Source organism: Mastigoproctus giganteus, chromosome 5 (assembly GCF_048544385.1).
Source record: "Mastigoproctus giganteus isolate SK-2022 chromosome 5, ASM4854438v1, whole genome shotgun sequence".
In the NCBI taxonomy this organism is placed as follows: domain Eukaryota; kingdom Metazoa; phylum Arthropoda; class Arachnida; order Uropygi; family Thelyphonidae; genus Mastigoproctus; species Mastigoproctus giganteus.
The window spans coordinates 114533420-114552996 of record NC_143579.1 but is presented as its reverse complement, the minus strand read 5'-3'; the positions used below and the strand labels follow the sequence as shown (position 1 = coordinate 114552996).

Here is a 19577-nt window from a genome sequence, read left to right as displayed (position 1 = left end):
ACTGGTGATATTCTGGCTTATGTTACCCATTTATGGACTAATTCAATGGAAAGGTTCGGTGAAACACAAGTAGTTGCTCTTGACATCTCAAAGGCTTTTGATCGTGTTTGGCATAAAGGTCTTCTAAACAAGCTTCCATCTTACAGTTTGCCAACTGTTTTTAGTAATTGGTTATCCATGTTTTGGCTCTATGATATTTAGGAGAGTCATCCTGAAAAATGCAACTGTCAACATCCCTATAGCGATGTTGTGCGAAGTAATTTTGTCTCCAGAATGTTCTTGTAAACCTCAGTATTCACTGTACCCTTGATAAATTCAAGAAGACAAACTCCTCTAAGTGAAGTACAGCCCCACCCATATCATTTGGGATGCAGAATGTTTCACAGTGGAGAAGACAGTCAGGATGAAATTCTTCTCTTCTTCATCTAACAGTCCTGGCCATCCAAATAATGCCAGTTGAATTTTGATTCATTAGAGAAAATAACACATTTCCACTGATCCTCAGACCAAATATCATGCTCTTTTGCCCCTTTAGATGCTGGTCTTTCATTTTTTGTACCAAATGTGGCATTTTTCTTGGGTGACATTATTAATCCCAATGAGAAAACGCATAATATAATGTCTCTACGTAATGTAACAGACTTGCCTTTACTTCTGAATCCTCACCCATGCTGTTTTGAGATCTGTTGATGAGGATCTTCTATTTCAGACACAGAGGGGATAAGAAATCTGTCCTGTGCTGTGCTGCAGAAGATATTTGTGGACAATTGCAGCAGGATATTTGTGGATAATTTTCTGATAAATATTCTAATAATCTTCATAATAAACATGTCATTATTGACTGATTACAGTGAATCCTTTTAGTTATTTCATGAGTGGAATGTCCCTCTGCTTTCTACTGTACCCGTTGAAAGCAGAGTGGAATGTCCCTCTGCTTTCAACAGGAACAGTAACATTTTTCCTATGTGGTGTTATTTGTGAAAACTTAACCATTGTGATAGCAATGGCTAAGCTTTCACTCATGGCATATACACTGTATTTATATTGTTGCTAGAGTTATGTAATCATGTATGGCACCTGACATCATCTAAGAGAGTTTGTTAGATATGGATGATGCAAATGGATAATGCCATTACAAAACATATATGATATATTGGCACATTTCAGAAATTCTGTGAATTTTGAAAGTAATGCAATTTTTTTGAGTACCACTGTATCTGTTAATGATGTGATGTGAGAAATTTCAGCAGTTTATCATATGAGAAGGTTTTTGACAAACTTTTGGCCATATACAGTGCATCTCCAAAAAAAACAAAAAAAAAAAAAAAAAAAAAAAACAGGATTAAACTTCAATCTGTCGGACAAAAATATCAGGTGTTATTCGAAGCTCAACAGGACACAATCTTGGAACAATTGGTAACCTATTGGTAACTCTCTACGAAGCTTCCGGATCAGCTAGTGTATAATCTTGCTACCTCTACTCTGCCAGATAGTGACTGGAGGGGGTCCGAGTAGTGTATATGCGGGGAGCATTGTCGAGGCCACGTTATGTCAAGGATCTGGGTATATTCTTACCACGTGTACGCCATATCCAAAATTTTCATTACTTCATACAGCATGTCCCACCCACTTTTTCTTACTATTGAATACACCATGAATTGCCAAACTAATACAGCAAGCTTATCTGCGAAAAGATCTAAACCTCCCAAGCACTTCCTAATTCATTTCACAAATATACGTGGTCTCAATTCTAATCTCAACGATGTCCATTTCCAATTGCAGTCTGCCAAACCCCATGTACTTTTTCTGACAAAATCTCAGTTATCAGTTGATTCAACTACTGCTCATCTCAGATGCCCAAATTATTCGCTGTATGATTCCTTTCGCCTCAAAGGTGGTACTTGTGCATATGTCCGTTCTGATATTCCCTCTAAGAGACTTGGCAATTTGGAATCTCCTCTCTTTGATCTTCCCTGGCTTAAAATCTCTCTACCGCATTGTGTCAAATTCATTTGTTGCCTCTACCGTTCTCCCAACTCCACTAATCACTTGGAGCTCTTTGACTTCCTCTCTTTGCAACTTGACTTTCTCCAGTCCAACTTTCCTAACAGTGAGGTAATTTTCCTTGGTGATTTTAATGTTCACAACTCCAGCTGGCTTCCGTTTTCTAGTCACACCGACCCAGCAGGTCGAGATGCTGAGGCTTTTGCAATTACTAATGACCTAGCACAGATTGTTCATTTACCTACAAGAATACCGGACAATCCTAATCATACAGCCAATACGCTTGATTTTTTTCTCACAAACAACCCTTCTAAGTACACAGTCGAAGTGAGAGGTCCTTTAGGCACTTCACATCACAACTTGGTGATTGTCTCTTCTCCAATGGAACCTTTATCTCATAGCTATTCCCAACCTCGTGTTGTTTGGCATTACAAGAATGCAAAATGGAATGACCTGCGAGACTTCTTTTCTTCCTTCCCTTGGTCGGATTACTGTTATAAAACTTCTGATGTCAACGTTTCCTCAGATCGTGTCAGTGAAATTATTCTTGCAGGAATGGAATCCTTTATCCCACACTACACTTTAAAATCTCGTCCTTTATCTAAACCTTGGTTTTTCCAATAAATGTGCTAAGGCTGTTCAAGAGAAGAATGTTGCATATCATAATTGGCTTGTTTCTAATTCTTCAGTTTCATTTTCTACCTACACCACAGCTCGCAACAATTGTAAAGCTGTTATTAATCAGACCTGGTCTCTTGCCAAAGCTATTGGCCGCAACTTTTGCCCATCTCTGCTCGCACCTCTGTCCAAACCAGATGGTTCTGTTGTCACTTCAGCCAAGGATAAAGCCGACTTGATAGCATCCCATTTTTCTTCCATCTCATGTATTAATGATCTTGGTAAAACACCTCCCCCCATTTCAACACGCTGCATTCAATGCCTCCTGTGGTCTTCCGTCAAAAGGATATCAGAAGGATTTTGATGAATCTTGATGCTAAGAAAGCTCCAGGTCCTGATGGTATTTCTCCACTTGTTCTCAAAACCTGTGCTCCTGAACTTACTCCTATTCTTTGCCGCTTTTTTCACTTTCTTATTCCAAAGGTGTTTTTCCTTCTGCTTGGAAATTTACTCATATCCAGCCAGTTCCTAAAAAGGGTGACAAATTCCTCCCATCCGATTATCGTCCCATTGCAATTACTTCTACTCTTTCTAAAGTAATGGAGAAATCAATTAACCGCCAACTCTTAAACTACCTAGAAACCTTCCGTCTGATCAACGATCGCCACAATGGATTCCGTCAGTGTCGATCCACTGGTGATATTCTGGCTTATGTTACCCATTTATGGACTAATTCAATGGAAAGGTTCGGTGAAACAAAAGTAGTTGCTCTTGACATCTCAAAGGCTTTTGATCGTGTTTGGCATAAAGGTCTTCTAAACAAGCTTTCATCTTATGGTTTGCCAACTGTTTTTAGTAATTGGTTATCCAACTGTTTTTAGTAATTGGTTATCCAGTTTTCTCTCTGATCGCTCACTGAGGGTGATGGTAGATGGCTCTCTATCTTCTAACTTCTCCACTAATGCCGGTGTCCCTGAAGGTTCAGTTCTTTCCCCCACTATTCCTTTTGTATATCAATGACCTTCTTCCATTGACTGGAAATCCTATCCATAGTTTTGCCGATGATAGCACATTGCATTCCACTTTCCATTTTGAGAAACCTTGTCCTGCTCAATCAGCTTCAATTTTTTGAAAATTTGCTACTAATTCCTTAAATGCCGATCTTCAGGTAATTCTCCAGTGGGGCAAAGACAACTTAGTTGATTTCAACCATTCTAAAACTCAGTCTTGTCTTATATCTCGCAAAAAGGATTCTTCTGCTCCTATGCTTATCTTTAGTGACACTCCGATTTCTAGGCAAAATGATATATCTCTTTTGGGGATTACCCTGACTTCTAATCTCTCTTGGCACAAGCACATTTCAAATATTGCTTCCTCTGCATCTAAAAAACTTGGTTTTCTCTTTCGCTCTCGGCGTTACTTTTCTTCCAAACAGCTGCTCACTCTGTATAAATCGCAAATCCACCCTGCTATGGAATATTGCTCCCACATCTGGGGTGGTGCCCCCAAAACTTCTCTCAGGCTTCTTGATTACATTCAGAAGAGGGCAGCAGTTAGGTTAATTAATGATTCATCTCTAACAGAGTCTCTCCACTCGCTTTCTCATAGACGTACTGTTTCTGCTGCATGCCTCTTCTAAGATACTTCCATGGGCACTGTTCTTCCGAACTGGCTTCTATAATTCCCGCTCTCTCTTTCAAAACAGTCCAAACCCGTGCCGCCACCAGCCAACATCCATTTACTGTCCAACTTCAAACCAACAGAACCAACTTTTCATCTTCCTCATTTATTCATTCAACTGCCGTTTTCTGGAACAACCTTCCTTCATACATATTTCCTGAAAATTACAATCTACAGAAGTTCAAGTCCAATGTCAACAAATATCCTCTTTCGTCTTCTCAACCTCCAACCTAAGCACGGTACTAAGTACTATAGGTTCTAATACCTCTCATGTTTGGGGTTCACATTAAAAAAATATATATCTTTTGAAGGAGACGTGATAGAGACTTTTTATGGTGATTTTTGGAATCAGTGAATTTATTTCCTCCGGAATGACATATTTAGAGAGAGGTAGCAGAAGTAAAAGGCAAAGGAATGGGTTTTAATTTCAGAAAAGGAAATTACGATGCCTTAAGGTACTACATGGCCTCTATTAACTGGGTAGATATCGCGCAGAGAATGAATACGATTGAACTGTGGTACGCTTTTAAAACATTAATCACAGATGCCTTGAATGCGTATATACCATTAAAAAAATACTCCACGAGGAGGGTTCCAAGTTGGATGACTAGTGAAGTTGCCACATTACTTGAGCAGAAAAAGGTGGCATGGAAAGGTTACAGAACAATAAAAAGTACTGAAGCCTATAACAGCTACAAGGTGATGTGTAATAGAGCCACAGAAAAGGTTCGACAGGCAAAGGCAGTTTATGAGAAATCGCTAGCAAACAGAGCAAAGAGGGGGGATAAAGAATTCTTCACATATATAAATGCCAAGAAGAGCAGGACAAACCAGATCGGACCTTTACGTAAGGGAAAGGGGATAGTAATAAATACACCAGCTGCCGTTGCAGATGAACTCAACAGTTATTTTGCATCGATATTTACAAATGAAAAGCCTTTTGTGGCAAAGGGAAATTGTGGGAGCGAAGTTAAAAAATATGTAATTAATGATATTGAAATTTCGCAAGATTATTTAATGAAAAAACTTTCGAGCCTACAGACCAGTAAGGCTCCTGCAGTTGATGGAATATACCCTATAATCTTAAGAGAGGCGGCAAGCGAGTGCATTGAACCATTGAGGCTAATTATGCGAGCATCATTAGACTCTGGGGAGATTCCCTTGGATTGGAAAAGTGCAAATGTATCTCCCATACATAAGGGTGGCTCTAAAAGTGAAGTTGGAAATTATCGACCTGTCAGTCTGACTTCAGTAGTAGGGAAAATCATGGAGGCAATGATCAAGGGTGGAATTCAGGATCATTTGGATCGAATTGAAATTCTCAAGGATACTCAGCATGGTTTCGTAAAGGGAAAATCATGTTTAACAAATCTGGTTCGCTATTTCGAAAGGGTCACTCACGAGCTGGATTTAGGGAATAATTTCGACATTGTTTATTTAGATTTCAGCAAAGCTTTTGACTCAGTCCCACATGAGCGGTTGCTTTATAAGCTGGAACAGGTTGGAATCACTGGGAAAATCCTTAGATGGATAGAAGGATGGCTTCAGGGCAGGAGGCAGAGGGTTGTGATAAATGGCTATTCCTCAGATTGGGTTGATGTAAGAAGTGGGGTTCCCCAAGGATCAGTATTAGGACCACTGTTGTTTTTAATTTTCATAAACGACATTGATGAAGGGATAGAGGGCGTGATGTCTAAATTTGCAGATGATGTTAAAATTGGGAGAGTAGTTAATGATCACTGTCAAGCTGAGCTTCTTCAGAGAGACCTAGATAGACTTCAGGAATGGTCAGAAAAATGGCAGCTGTGCTTTAATCCAACAAAGTGTAAGGTATTACACCTGGGAAACAGTAATCCCAAAAAAACTTATTCACTTGGTGGAGTTCAACTAAAGCCAGTACTGGAGGAAAGGGACTTGGGTGTTACGATACGGTCAGACATGAAATTCTCTGAGCATTGTAAACAGGTTGCAAGGAAGGCCCATGGTGTCCTATCAATGATCTATCAAACTTTTGCAAGTAGAGATAGGGACGTGATAATCCCATTATATAAGGCTTATGTTAGACCACACTTGGAATACTGTGTTCAAGTATGGAGACCACACCTGAAGAAAGACATCGAGCTTCTTGAAAGGGTGCAAAGAAGGGTAACTCGCCTGGTGAGATCGGCAAAAGGGCGTCCTTATGAAGAAAGACTTCGAATATGTGGGTTGCACAGTTTGGAAACTAGACACCTTAGAGGAGATTTGATTGAGGTGTTTAAGGCTCTGAGAGGCATCAGTAAAATGAATGAAGACAAAATTTTCAAGATTATAAATGATGCTAGAACTAGGGGACATAAATTCAAGTTACGGGGGGGAAATGTTTAGATTGGATTGCAGGAAGTTCTATTTTAGCCAGCGAGTTATAAATTACTGGAATAAGTTGCCTTCATGGGTGGTAGAGGCCGAGAGTTTGGGGAAATTCAAAGGTCATCTGGATAGTACTTTCGGGTAAGGGAAGCACATAGGATGATAGGTTTAATTTCCTTTTTATTTATTTTTTATTTTATTAATTATTATTATTTAGTTATTTATTTTTATTTTTTTGTTTTTATCATTGTTTTGTTCGGATTTATTTTTTTTTGGCTGGTGCAGCATAAGCCATAGGCTTTCTTGCACCATGCGGCCGTTACTAATACTAATACTAATACTAATTTATTTTGTGGAGGTATGACAAAAAATATTTTTTGTTGGCATAATTGGTTATTACCATTTTGCTTTGTTTTTATAGCACAATGAAATCATATAACATTCAAACACTGCTTAATTTTCCATATAAAATTAAATCATTATTAGTACTTATATAATGCTTAAATCCTGTGTTGGGAGGATAATAGCAGTTCCAATTTTTTTTTTTTCCCCAATTTCAACCACTACACATATGGCTTGCTATAATCCCACAACTTCTTTTTCCCTACTTTGAGCACTGGATATAACTAACTCACTCCTCTGACCATCTGGCATTCAGAACATCCAGAGCTTTATTTTCTATGCAGATTTTCTTTATCAGTACTGATTTTATACATCAACTCAGCAGTATAAAAGGCAATCCTCAAAAATAACATTCCTGCATTAACTATTAATCAATAATTAAAAATCTGAATTTTTTTCTACCTTCCTAAATACAGTCAAACTTTTACTGCAATAGTTTATAAAGTGCAATTTCTTTATAAACTGCAATAGTTTATAAAGAAATTTCACATGAGAACCTGCTGGTGACCTACCAGAGAAACTAAAGTCATCATTATCATCATCAGCCATTTTCAAACCACTGCAGGATGAAGGCCTCTCCAGCAACTTTCCAGTTCCTTCTGTTTTGAGCACTGGCCATCCATTTACTACTCAAAAACTCATGAATTTCATCTATCCATCTCCGCCTTTGTCTTCCAGGTTTTCTTCTAGCTCCTCTTGGGTAACATTCTGTTATTTTCTTAGTCCATCTGTCATCATGTCTTCGAGCTATGTGTGCTGCCCAAGACCATTTTAGTTCTTTAGTTTTGATAAGAATGTCCTCTACTTGAGTTTGCTGCCTAATCCATGTGTTTCTCTTCTTATCTAACAGTCTGATTCCCAATATAATTCGTTCCATTCTTCGCTGTGTAGTTCTTAGCTTCTCTTCCATTCTTTTGGTGAGTGCCCAAGTTTCACTTCCATAAGTCATGGTGGGGAGTATACATTGATTCATTATTTTACGTTTCAGACAAACTGGGATATTGCTCTTCAGTATATGTCAATATATGTCCTGAATGCTATCCATCCAAAATTTATTCTTCTCTTGACTTCCAGCCATTTATCATTATTACAGCTATAACTTGTCCCAGATAAGTATATGACTCCACCTTTTCAATTACTGCTCCTTCAATCATTATTTCCCTTTCCATGGCATACCTGTTCATCATTACTTTTGTTTTAGCCATATTCATCTTTAGTCCAAAATCCTTACTAACTGTGCATAACTGATTAAGATTTTCCTCTAATTCTTTGGGAACGTGGCTTATGACCACAATGGCATCTGCAAATCGTAAATGGTTTAGGTACTCTCCGTTCACATTGACTCCTTTCTGCGACCAGACTAATCTTCTGAAAGCTTCCTCAAGGGCAGCAGTAAACAACTTCGGAGATATTGTGTCTCCTTGTCGAACTCCTTTCTCGATTTTAAATTTGCTACTGTCTTTGTCTAGTCTAATAAAGGATGTAGCACTCTCATATATTTTCTTCAAAATCATAATATATGGAGTATCTATGCCTTGTCTTTCCAGTGCCCGAAACATTGCCTTATGCTGTATGGAGTCAAATGCCTTTTCATAATCCACAAATGCCAGGCATAATGGTGCCATTAGCTGTGATATTATGTGAAGGTGATCCATAGTTGAGAGTCCTGTCCTAAAGCCAGCTTGCTCTTTCAGTTGATTCTCATCAAGTATTCTTTCTAATCTGTTAGTAATGACCCTTGTGAACAACTTGTAGATATGGGATAACAAGCTAATTGGTCTATAATTTCCAATTTCTGATTTATCTCCTTTCTTATGCAGCAAAACTATGATTGCATTATTCCACTGCTTAGGCATCACACCTTTTCTAATGCACTTTGTGAAGAGCCTTGCTAGTTTTTGTGTTATGTCTCTTCCTCCCAATTTTAACAACTCTACAGTAACTTCATCTTCCCCTGGGGCTTTCCGATTCTTCATTTTCTTCAATGCATGTTCTACCTCATCAGGAAGAATATCGGGTATGTCGTATGTGTTGCTACTTTGCAATCCATCTTCCCCACTGCTGGTATCATTCCCTCGCTCCTTGTATAATTCTCTATAGTAGTCTTCTGCTATTTGAATTATGCCTTCTCTGCTGTTTATAAGTACACCATCGCTATTCTTCAGTTTCAGTATCATTTGTCTTTCTGTATTACTGCTCATGGCTGCTGATTTAAATCCTTTGTTTTCCCTTAATGCTTGTTCTACTTTTCTTGTGTTAAATCTTCTTATGTCCTCTCTGAGTCTCTTTCTAATGGCTTTGCATAACTCAGTATACTCAATTTTCTCCCTGTCAGTGTTTTTCTTGCTCTTCATTTGTCGTCTTTGGTTCATCATGACAAGTGTTTCTTGACTAATTTTTTCTTCTTTGGATTTCTGTTTCCCTATAGGTTTCTTGGGCTTTATCACTTTCAGAAAGTTGTAATATTCCTCGTCGATATCTTGGTCCTGAGCAGTCTGCAGAAGCTCAAACTTGTTCTTAAGTTCCAGTACATACTGCTTTTTCTCCTCCTCTGTTATTTCAAAGACCTTTGTATTATTTACTCGAGTCAGTTTTTTTCCTTTCCTTTTCTACATCTATATCAAGTGTACATCTTACCATTCTGTGATCACTTGCAACATTTACCTTATTCAGGACGGTAACATCATTCACAATATATCTTCTGTTAGTGAGGATGAAGTCGACTTCATTAGTTGTTAATCCATTTGGACTCTTCCATGTCCACTTTCTGTTCACCCTTTTCTTGAAAAAAGTGTTCATTACTGACATTCCTTGAGATTCTGCAAATTCCACAAGTCTTTCACCTCTTATTTCTTTCTCCAATTCCAAAATTTCCTATAGTTCCTCTTTCTGCACTGTTTTTCCTTTTTCCAACCTTAGCATTGAAGTCCCCCATAATAATAGTGTAGTGGGTTTTCTGCTCATCTAGAAGACTCTCAATTTCAGTGTACATTTCTTCAACCTCTTCATCATCATGGCTCGATGTTGGTGCATAAATCATTATAATCTTTAGCTTGTACCTCTTAGAAATCTTGAGTATTAGTCTTGACACCCTTGGTGATGTACTTTTGAATTCCAAAATGTTGTTTTTAAAATCTTTATGGACCAGAAACCCAACTCCACCTTCACTCCTTTCACTGTTTCCATTGGTGTACAGCAGATTTCCACTTGATAAACTTATAAGTGATTCATTTCTTCTTCTTGTTTTAGCCAAACCGATGATATTCCAATTCACATTTTCTAATTCCTTTTCCAGCTCTAATATCCTGTCTTCACCGATGAGTGATCGCACGTTATAACAGGCCAAGATCAATTTCCGTGCATGGCAGCCTGGTCGTACCCAGAGATTCTTAGCACCCTCTGCTTCCACTCTGATCCTCTCGCTGCCGTAAGAGGGAGAGTGAAAGCTGCTGGGGACTGAGGGCCATTTGTATGTATTGTTGTGCTCTCATTGCTGGAGGGTTTGGTCTTTTCCTCTTCACGCTGACCAGGCGTCTTGAAGAGAACCACTCTACACGTTCGTTGCCACCTAAGTGGCGTAACAGGGCTTACCATCGAGAAGGTGTGCATGAATGGATTTTAGGGAGGCAGGCCAACCGGACTACTCCTAAATCTTCTGTAATAGAGAGATATTGGATCCATCAGTGTTTTAGGCTGAGTGTCTGATAACACACAGGATACCTGTTCCCCTCTAAGCCCGGATACACAGGATACCTGTTCCCCTCTAAACTACAGTAAACCCCCGCTATTCGCGGGAGTTACGTTCCTGAGAAATGCCACAAATACCGAAAATGTGAATACTGAGTTATGGCTCCCATAGTAATAAAGGGGTTCCGTTCCAAAGTATGAGATACAGTATATAAGAAAAACTAGTCTAAAATTGTGTCTATGTATGTATTATATGTACCTTCATAATATGACTATGCACATAGACAGTACATAGCGAAATGCAAGCATATGGCATCGAAATGAAAATAAGAAACAATTTAATATTAAATGTAATATTTATTAGAAATTTCAAACAAATCTTTCAAACCAGTGCCTTTGCTAGCTAAAAAAACTTATCCCACCAGAGCTATCACCTGTTTCGCTAAAGTGTTGATAAAGGAGTTTTGCCTTTTCACAAATGATGAGTGAACTTAACGGAATTTTATTTTGAGTTCGGTCTTCTATCCACAGATTTAAAGCCTTTTCCGTTTTTTCTAATTTAACATCACGAGTTATAGAGCAAATTTTTGAAGCAATTAGCGCGTTTTCACGGACACTACAGCGGATTTTTTCTTCCGATTTTTTGATTGATCGTACCATTGACTCGTTGATTTTATAATGTTTTGCCACTGAGGAGACACTTTCACCATTAGAAGTTTTGTCTAATAACTCAATTTTATTCGCTAATGTCATCACCTTCTTTGATCTTTTCACATTTCCCTTGTTATTTGTATCCATATTTTTGTACAGGTTAGAAAGAACTTGTCCACAATAAAGTCACTTTCTTCCGTTAACACACTTGAAAAAGTCTGTTTTACACTGCAAAACGGTAGATTTATCACTTTTGTAAGCATATCAATTTATAAATTGATAAATTTATTCAATTTATAAGCATATAAATTAAAAGCAAACGATGAAACCTTCCATGACATGTGCATAACACACACTGAACAAGGATTAGCGAGAAACATCCACGCCAGGATTTTGTCACCCCTCTTCCCCCACCCACTGAGCGCTGTTTTGACAGGGAAAGATAATTTTAGCCACGCCCATGTTTTTTTATGGCGGAAAATGTTCATGGCGCTTTAAAATTCACATTTTTTTAGGTTTCATTTTATATTAAATCAGCGACCGCGAATAGCGGGGGTTTACTGTATTTAGCTTTTTGCTTGAAGAGTGGCATGGTACCAGAGAAGTACTAATGCTGTTTGTTTAGCATTTCAGCTTACTTTTTTTTTCTCCCACCAGTTCAATGAATATCTACAGTCTTACTCTATTGTTTTTAAGATTTGCTACTGTTTTTATATTGTCTAAAACATTTTGTCTAAAACATTTTCATTTTGTCTAAAACATTTTTCACAATTTTCTATAGAATAAATATTCTTCTTCTCTTAAAAATAAGAATACAACACCACAGCATATTTTAATTTTTTTTTATTAAAACTTAGTTTTAATACATTAAACACTGCAATCCATTAAGAAAAGATTAAACACTAAATATTGGCACTTTTAAAAGCAGAATTTAAAAAACTGAAAACATTTTCCATAAAAAAGAAAGCTGGACATCTGTCAGATGGCCAGCTATCAGATGAGTTGCAGCCATTTTTGCTACACTTTGGAGCATTGCTAACACAATATTAAAAATTTATGGCATTTATACCTTTATAATGAGTAGCCAGTAGCTCTAGACACGTTCTTTCTCTTTGAGAGCTAATAACTGATGTACCCGATTTCAGATGGCCTTGGCTAAGCTTGTCTTCAGTTACACATCTTTTCTCTATCTTACTCTCTTTTTGGATCAAAACAATGGAAGCGGCATACAATTTCATTTACCATCAACTTAAAAACCATTAACAAAAAGGGCGAGGTGTTGAATTATTTTTGGTATATGCATAGTGTGTCAGCATCGATAAAGTTTGTAAATCATTAGTCTGAATCTAAATCCATGTTGCTTATTACATTTTCCAAAGGATATTGCTTATAGAAACAACCCACACGGAGTTCATAAACTTTATAGATTCAATTTAACATTGAGAACAGTACTGATAAAGAAACTCTGCCTGGAATAATAGAACATTTCCAAAGATGACTAAAGAATTTTCTGAATGCAGATGGTCAGAGAAATTAGTTATTTTTGTACTGAAGGCAAATATTCTGATTTCTATCCCCCAAAAAAACTAACTATATCATATGTACTTCACCATTAAACCCTTAACTCTTCCACTTAATACAACTTTGAGGTAAAGGCAGGTGCATCAATTGCTACATTGGCAGTACCATCCTGAAAATCGGTTCAGACATACCAAATACATTGATGCATATGATGTATTTTAGTAAACATATTCAATTAAAACTAGAGCATCTTTTTTTTTTGGAAAGATCCATTACATAGGGTCTCTGAGTGTATTATTTTGTGTTCTCTTGGTCCACACAGAGTATTATAAAAGCTAGTTGCTCAAAATAGCAGGACAAAGATTAGAGAGCATGTTTCATACATCAATGAAAGAAAATACTTAATTCATTAATCATTTAGCTGAAGACGTAATGAATCAACTTTTTAAGTAAGATCTCTATAATTTTAATGCTTCTGATCCTAAACAATTTTCAATAATTGAAATTTGAATTGCTGAAAGGAAATTTTAACTTACCCAGTTTTATCAATAATAGCCTCTTTTACAGAAATGAAATTTTTTGGAAAAATGCCCCACTGATTACGATTTTTTGACAAACAGCCACAGTACCAATCTAGAGAATTCAGCAAATAAAAATTAATAAAAAAAATAAATAATATATATATATATATATATATATATTAATAATAATATTGATAAAAATAATAGGATGTAATGAGATTACTGAACCTTTAAGAAAGCAAGAAAAGTATTAAATTATTAAACTAGGTTGTGGATCTGGGGCACTACTAGTTATAGCAGAAATGCCCAGCAACCAAAATGAAAAAGTGTATTGGGTAGGGGTGCTGACCTGTCAAGGTCAGCATCCCTAGGAGCCACCATAATAAGCAGGGTCTCTGTTTCTGTTATGATGTATACATACAAATGGAAAAAATTTATAATGCCAGCAAGGTAAAAGCAGATTACCTGAAATTAAATGAAATTAAGATTAACATAAAAATAATAATGATAACAAAAATGGTACCTAATGCAGTGGATCCTAGGACTTGAACTACTTCATCAGAGGGTCGACAGCCAAAACCTTAGGAGCCACCATAATAAGCAGGGTCTCTGTTTCTGTTATGATGTATACAAACAAACGTATACATCATAGCCGACCCGACAGTGACCAAAAGGAATGATTAAAATTCAAACATAAATAAAAAATAATAATAACAAAGTTAAAATGCTAAAATTATGCTGATTAAGTCGTGTAAAAGGAAAATTAAATGAAAGTTTGAATTAAAAAATGAGGGCAGAAAAGGCCAGGATGAAATTTAAACAAAGTAAACGTAATATAAAGGAATAAAGTTATGTTTTTGACAACTTATTGTATGCTTAGGCCGGAATCGGTGAAATTAGCTGATTGTGGTGAATACAGAGCAACATCAGAGACTACAGATGAAAGCCGATAGTTTTCTGTAGTATATTTATATCAGTTGAAGTAACCCCGAGTGGGGGGGGGAGGTGTGAATTGGTCAAAGTGAACCATACCCGTGTGACGGGAAAGTAAGCAATTAAACAAATGAGGCAAAGGGAGAACAATGACTAACAAGGTAGTGTAGAAAAGACACCAAACTTTGCTTAAGAAGAAAAAAGAAGCGATAGCATCTCGATATTGCTTTCAGTAACGGCCAGTCTAATTGCGCACGAAAAATAAGTTGTAGTAATTAAGAATAGCAGAAAGTAATTGGAAGAAGGGGAATATAGTTGTGCTCGAGCTGTCCTGGGTTGGGAAACCTGTACCACAGTCAGTTCCATACAGGGACCGACGATAAATTATCTACCTAAAGTATTTCCCATGGTTATATTTCAGTGATTAGTGATTTATCATGTTCCTACATATCTCACCTTGATCATACTAATTTTGATTCCACTAAGTTTTTAGATTATGCTGCTGTAACAGAAAAAGGAAAACACCTATATCAAATTATGCATTTGCAGGAATTGGAGCATCATTCAGTCATCAAGTTTCTCACTAAAGAAGGAAATGGGCCAAAGGCCATTCGTGAAAGGATGGTGGCTGTGAATGGCAACAGTGCACCTTCAGAATACCAGATGAAATTCTGGTCAAAACAATTCAAATGTGTTAAGAGTCCATAAAAGATGACCCACGTCCAGGTAGGCCTGTGACAGCGACCACCTCAGAAATGCCAATCTGTGGAAGCCCTTGAGCTGAATGACATGTTTAAAGGTGTCCCAAATCTCTAGGGAATGTGACATATCTGAGGGAGCAGTTATAACCATCCTCCGTGAACATTGGAGGATAAGTAAGGTCAGTGAAAGGTGGGTCCCCAGATTTCTGACTCATGTGAAGAGGCAATTCAGAGTAGTGTTGTGAGCAGAATTTAGAAATTTTTTGTAGAGAGGATCTTGAAACTTTCGTCTCCAGAATTGATATGGGTGATGAAACATGGGTTCATCACTAGGATATTGAGACCAAGCAAGAATCAATGCAAGGGAAGCACATGGGTTCTCCCCTATCCAAAGAATTTCAGCCACAACTTTCACAGCTGGCAAGATTATGGCCACCATTTTTTTGGGATACTGTTTGCACATTCACTATGTGGAACACAAGCAGACAGTAACTGGGAAGTCATATGCGTCCTTATTGTACAACCTAAGGTATGTCAATTATTTGATTAATTAAATTAATTAAGTTACACTGTATTTTGAATTCCAGTGATATACACAGGTACTAAAAAATTCATAGTCTACTATGAAGCGCTGGACTTGTGCCAGTGAGTATTTTTTTTTATTTATTATTATTTTTTTTTTTATGTAAACCCCAAACATGAGAGGTATTAGAACCTATAGTACTTAGTACCGTGCTTGGGTCAGAGGTTGAGAAGACGAAAGAAGATATTTGTTGACATTGGACTTGAATTTCTGTAGATTGTAATTTTCAGGAAATACGTATGAAGGTAGGTTGTTCCAGAAATCGGCAGTTGAATGAATAAACGAGGAAGATAAAAAGTTGGTTCTGTGAGTTTGAAGTTGGACAGTAAATGGATGTTGGCTGGTGGCGGCACGTGTTCGGACTGTTTTGAAAGAGAGAGCAGGAATTATAGAAGCCAATTCAGAAGAACAGTGCCCATGGAAGTACTGTAGAAGAGACAAGCAGCAGAAACAGTGCGTCAATGAGACAGCGAGCGGAGAAACTCTGTCAGAGATGAATCATTAATTAACCTAACTGCCCTCTTCTGAATGGAATCAAGAAGCCTGAGAAAGGTTTTGGGGGCACCACCCCAGATGTGGGAACAATATTCTATGGCAGGGCGGATTTATGATTTATACACAGTGAGCAGCTGTTTGGAAGAAAAGTAAAGCCGAGAGCGAAAGAGAAAACCAAGTTTTTAAGATGCAGAGGAAGCAATATTTGTAATGTGTTTGTGCCAAGAGAGATTAGAAGTCAGGGTAATTCCCAAAAGAGATATCACTTTGCCTAGAAATCGGAGTGTCACTAAAGATAAGCATAGGAGCAGAAGAATCCTTTTTGCGAGATTATTATTATTATTATTATTATTATTAATGGCCATATGGTACAAGGAAGCCTGAGGCTTATGCTGCACCAGCCAAAAAAAAAAAAAAAATTCCCAAGTTACCCCCCTGTGAGAGAGAGAGAGAGAGAGAGAGAGAGAGAGAGAGAGAGAGAGAGAGAGAGAGAGAGAGAGAGAGAGAGAGAGAGAGAGAAGTAGAAAGGAATCACCAAGAAAGAGAAGAATGATGATATCCAGCTCAGGACCCTGGGTTTGCGAAGCCCATACTCACCAGATGTGAGCCCCCGGGGTGATATAAGACAAGACTGAGTTTTAGAAGGGTTGAAATCAACTAAGTTGCCTTTTCCCCACTGGAGAATTACCTGAAGATCGGCATTTAAGGAATTGGTAGCAGATTTTCGAGAAGTTGAAGCTGATTGAACAGGGCAAGGTTTCTCAAAATGGAAAGTGGAATGCAATGTGCTATCATTGGCAAAACTATGGATAGGATTTCCACTCAATGGAAGAAGGTCATTAATATACAAGAGAAAAGGAGTGGGGGAAAGAACTGAACCTTGGGGGACACCGCATTAGTGGAAAAGTTAGAAGACAGAAAGCCATCAGAAAGCCATCTACCATCACACTCAGTGAGCGATCAGAGAGAAAACTGGATAATCAATTATTAAAAACAGTTGGCAAGCCATAAGATCGAAACCTGTTTACAAGACCTTTATGACAAACACGATCAAAAGCCTTTGAGATGCCAAGAGCAACTACTTGTGTTTCACCGAAATTTTCCATTGAATTAGTCCATAAATGGGTAACATAAGCCAGAACATCACCAGTGGATCGACACTGACGGAATCCATACTGGCGATCGCTGATCAGACGGAAGGTTTCTAGGTAGTTTAAGAGTTGGCGGTTAATTGATTTCTCCATTACTTTAGAAATAGTAGAAGTAATTGCAATGGGACAATAACTGGATGGGAGGGATTCACCCTTTTTAGGAACTGGCTGGATATGAACAAATTTTCAAGCAGAAGGAAAAACACCTTTGGAAAAAGAAAGTGAAAAAAAGGCGGCAAAGAATAGGAGTAAGTTCAGGAGCACAGGTTTTGAGAACAAGTGGAGAAATACCATCGGGACCTGGAGCTTCCTTAGCATCAAGATTCGTCAAAATCCTTCTGACATCCTTTTGACGGAAGACCACAGGAGGCATTAAATGGAGCGTGTTGGAAATGGTGGGAGGTGTTTTACCAAGATCGTTAATACATGAGTTGGAAGAAAAATGGATGCTAGCAGGTCAGCTTTATTCTTGGCTGAAATGAGAACAGAACTATCTGATTTGGACAGAGGTGGGAGCAGAGATGGGCAAAAGTTGCCGCCAACAGCTTTGGCAAGAGACCAGAATGCTTGGCTACCATTAGGGCAAGAAGCAAGTTTACTACACTTAGCCTGTTCAAACTCTAGTTTGGACTGATTAATAACTGCTTTACAATTGTTGTGAGCTTTGGTGTAGGCAGAAAATGAAGCTGAAGAATTAGAAACAAGCCAGTTATGATATGCAACATTCTTCTCTTGAACAGCCTTAGCACATTTATTGGAAAACCAAGGTTTAGATAAATAACGAGATTTTAAAGTGGAGTGTGGGATAAAGGATTCCATTCCTGCAAGAATAATTTCACTGACACGATCTGAGCAAACGTTGACATCAGAAGTTTTGAAACAGTAATTCGACCAAGGAAAAGAAGTATCGCAGGCCATCCGATTTTTGCATTCTTGTAATGCCAAATAAAACACGAGGTTGGGAATAGCCATGAGATAAAGGCGCCTTTGGAGAAGAGACAATCACCAAGTTGTGATCTGAAGTGCCTAAAGGACCTCTCACTTCGACCGTGTACTTAGAAGGGTTGTTTGTGAGAAAAAGATCAAGCGTGTTGGCTGTATGATTAGGATTATCCGGTATTCTTGTAGGTAAATGAACAATCTGTGCAAGGTCATTATTAATTGCAAAAGCATCAGCATCTCAACCAGCTGGGTCGGTGTGACAAGAAAACGGAAGCCAGCTGGAGTTGTGAACATTAAAATCACCAAGGAAAATTACCTCACTGTTAGGAAAGTTGGACTGGAGAAAGTCAAGTTGCAAAGAGAGGAAGTCAAAAAGCTCCAAGTGATTAGTGGAGTTGGGAGAACAGTAGAGACAACAGATGAATTTTACACACTGAGGTAGAGTGATTTTAAGATCAACGAGAGTAGATTCCAAATTGCCAAGTCTCTGACAGGGAATATCAGAACGGACATATGCACAAGTACCACCTTTGAGGCGAATGGAATCATACAGCAAGTAATTTGGGCATCTGAGATGAGCAATAGTTGAATCAACCGATAACTGAGATTCTGTCAGAAACAGTACATGGGGTTTGGCAGACTGCAAGTGGAAATGGACATCGTTAAGATTAGAATTGAGACCACGTATATTTGTGAAATGAATTAGGAAGTGCTTGGGAGGTTTATATCTTTTCACAGGTAAGCTTGCTCTATTAGTTTGACAATTCATGGTGTATTCAATAGTAAGAAAAAGTGGGTGGGACATACTGTATGAAGTAATGAAATTTTTGGATATGGCGTACACATGGTAAGAATATACTCAGATCATCGACATAACATGGCCTCGGCAATGCTCCCCGCATACACACTACTCGGACTCCCTCCAGTCACTATCCGGCAGAGTAGAGGTAGCAAGGTTATACACTAGGTGATCCGGAAGCCTCCTAGAGATTTACCATTAGGTTTGGTCTAGTCTACTAACTAGCGGCCGGCCTGCGAACACTGTTTTAGAGCTGTACCCTCGAAATGTAAAGAATATTGGATCTCGCCACGATGTTCATCATAACCTCAAAATTCATCAATCATACTGCATGATGGAAGAGATAGGAAAGGGTTGACTGGAACTTAGCTCTAGAGACTAAACATGGATTCCACCACTTCAAGCCTCCAATAAGCAAAGTGGTGGTATTGCACCGGTTGATGAGAGTCATCTACCACCTAGTACTGCCTGGTAACATAGAGGGGCGAAATTCCTCCATGTTGTGTGGGCGCCACATCTCGACCCCTGCTTACGTTGGTT

The 19577-nt window shown here is 38.1% G+C and overlaps 1 protein-coding gene across 1 annotated transcript in view; it reads right to left on the bottom strand.

Moving 5' to 3' along the window:
- mbc (dedicator of cytokinesis protein myoblast city) overlaps positions 1 to 19577 on the bottom strand; it is a 966604-nt gene that overhangs the window by 887154 nt on the left and 59873 nt on the right. The window contains exon 3 of the mRNA XM_090373417.1: positions 13449 to 13545. Coding sequence (XP_090229543.1) covers positions 13449 to 13545 — 97 coding nt within the window. The remainder of the gene's footprint in view (positions 1 to 13448; positions 13546 to 19577) is intronic.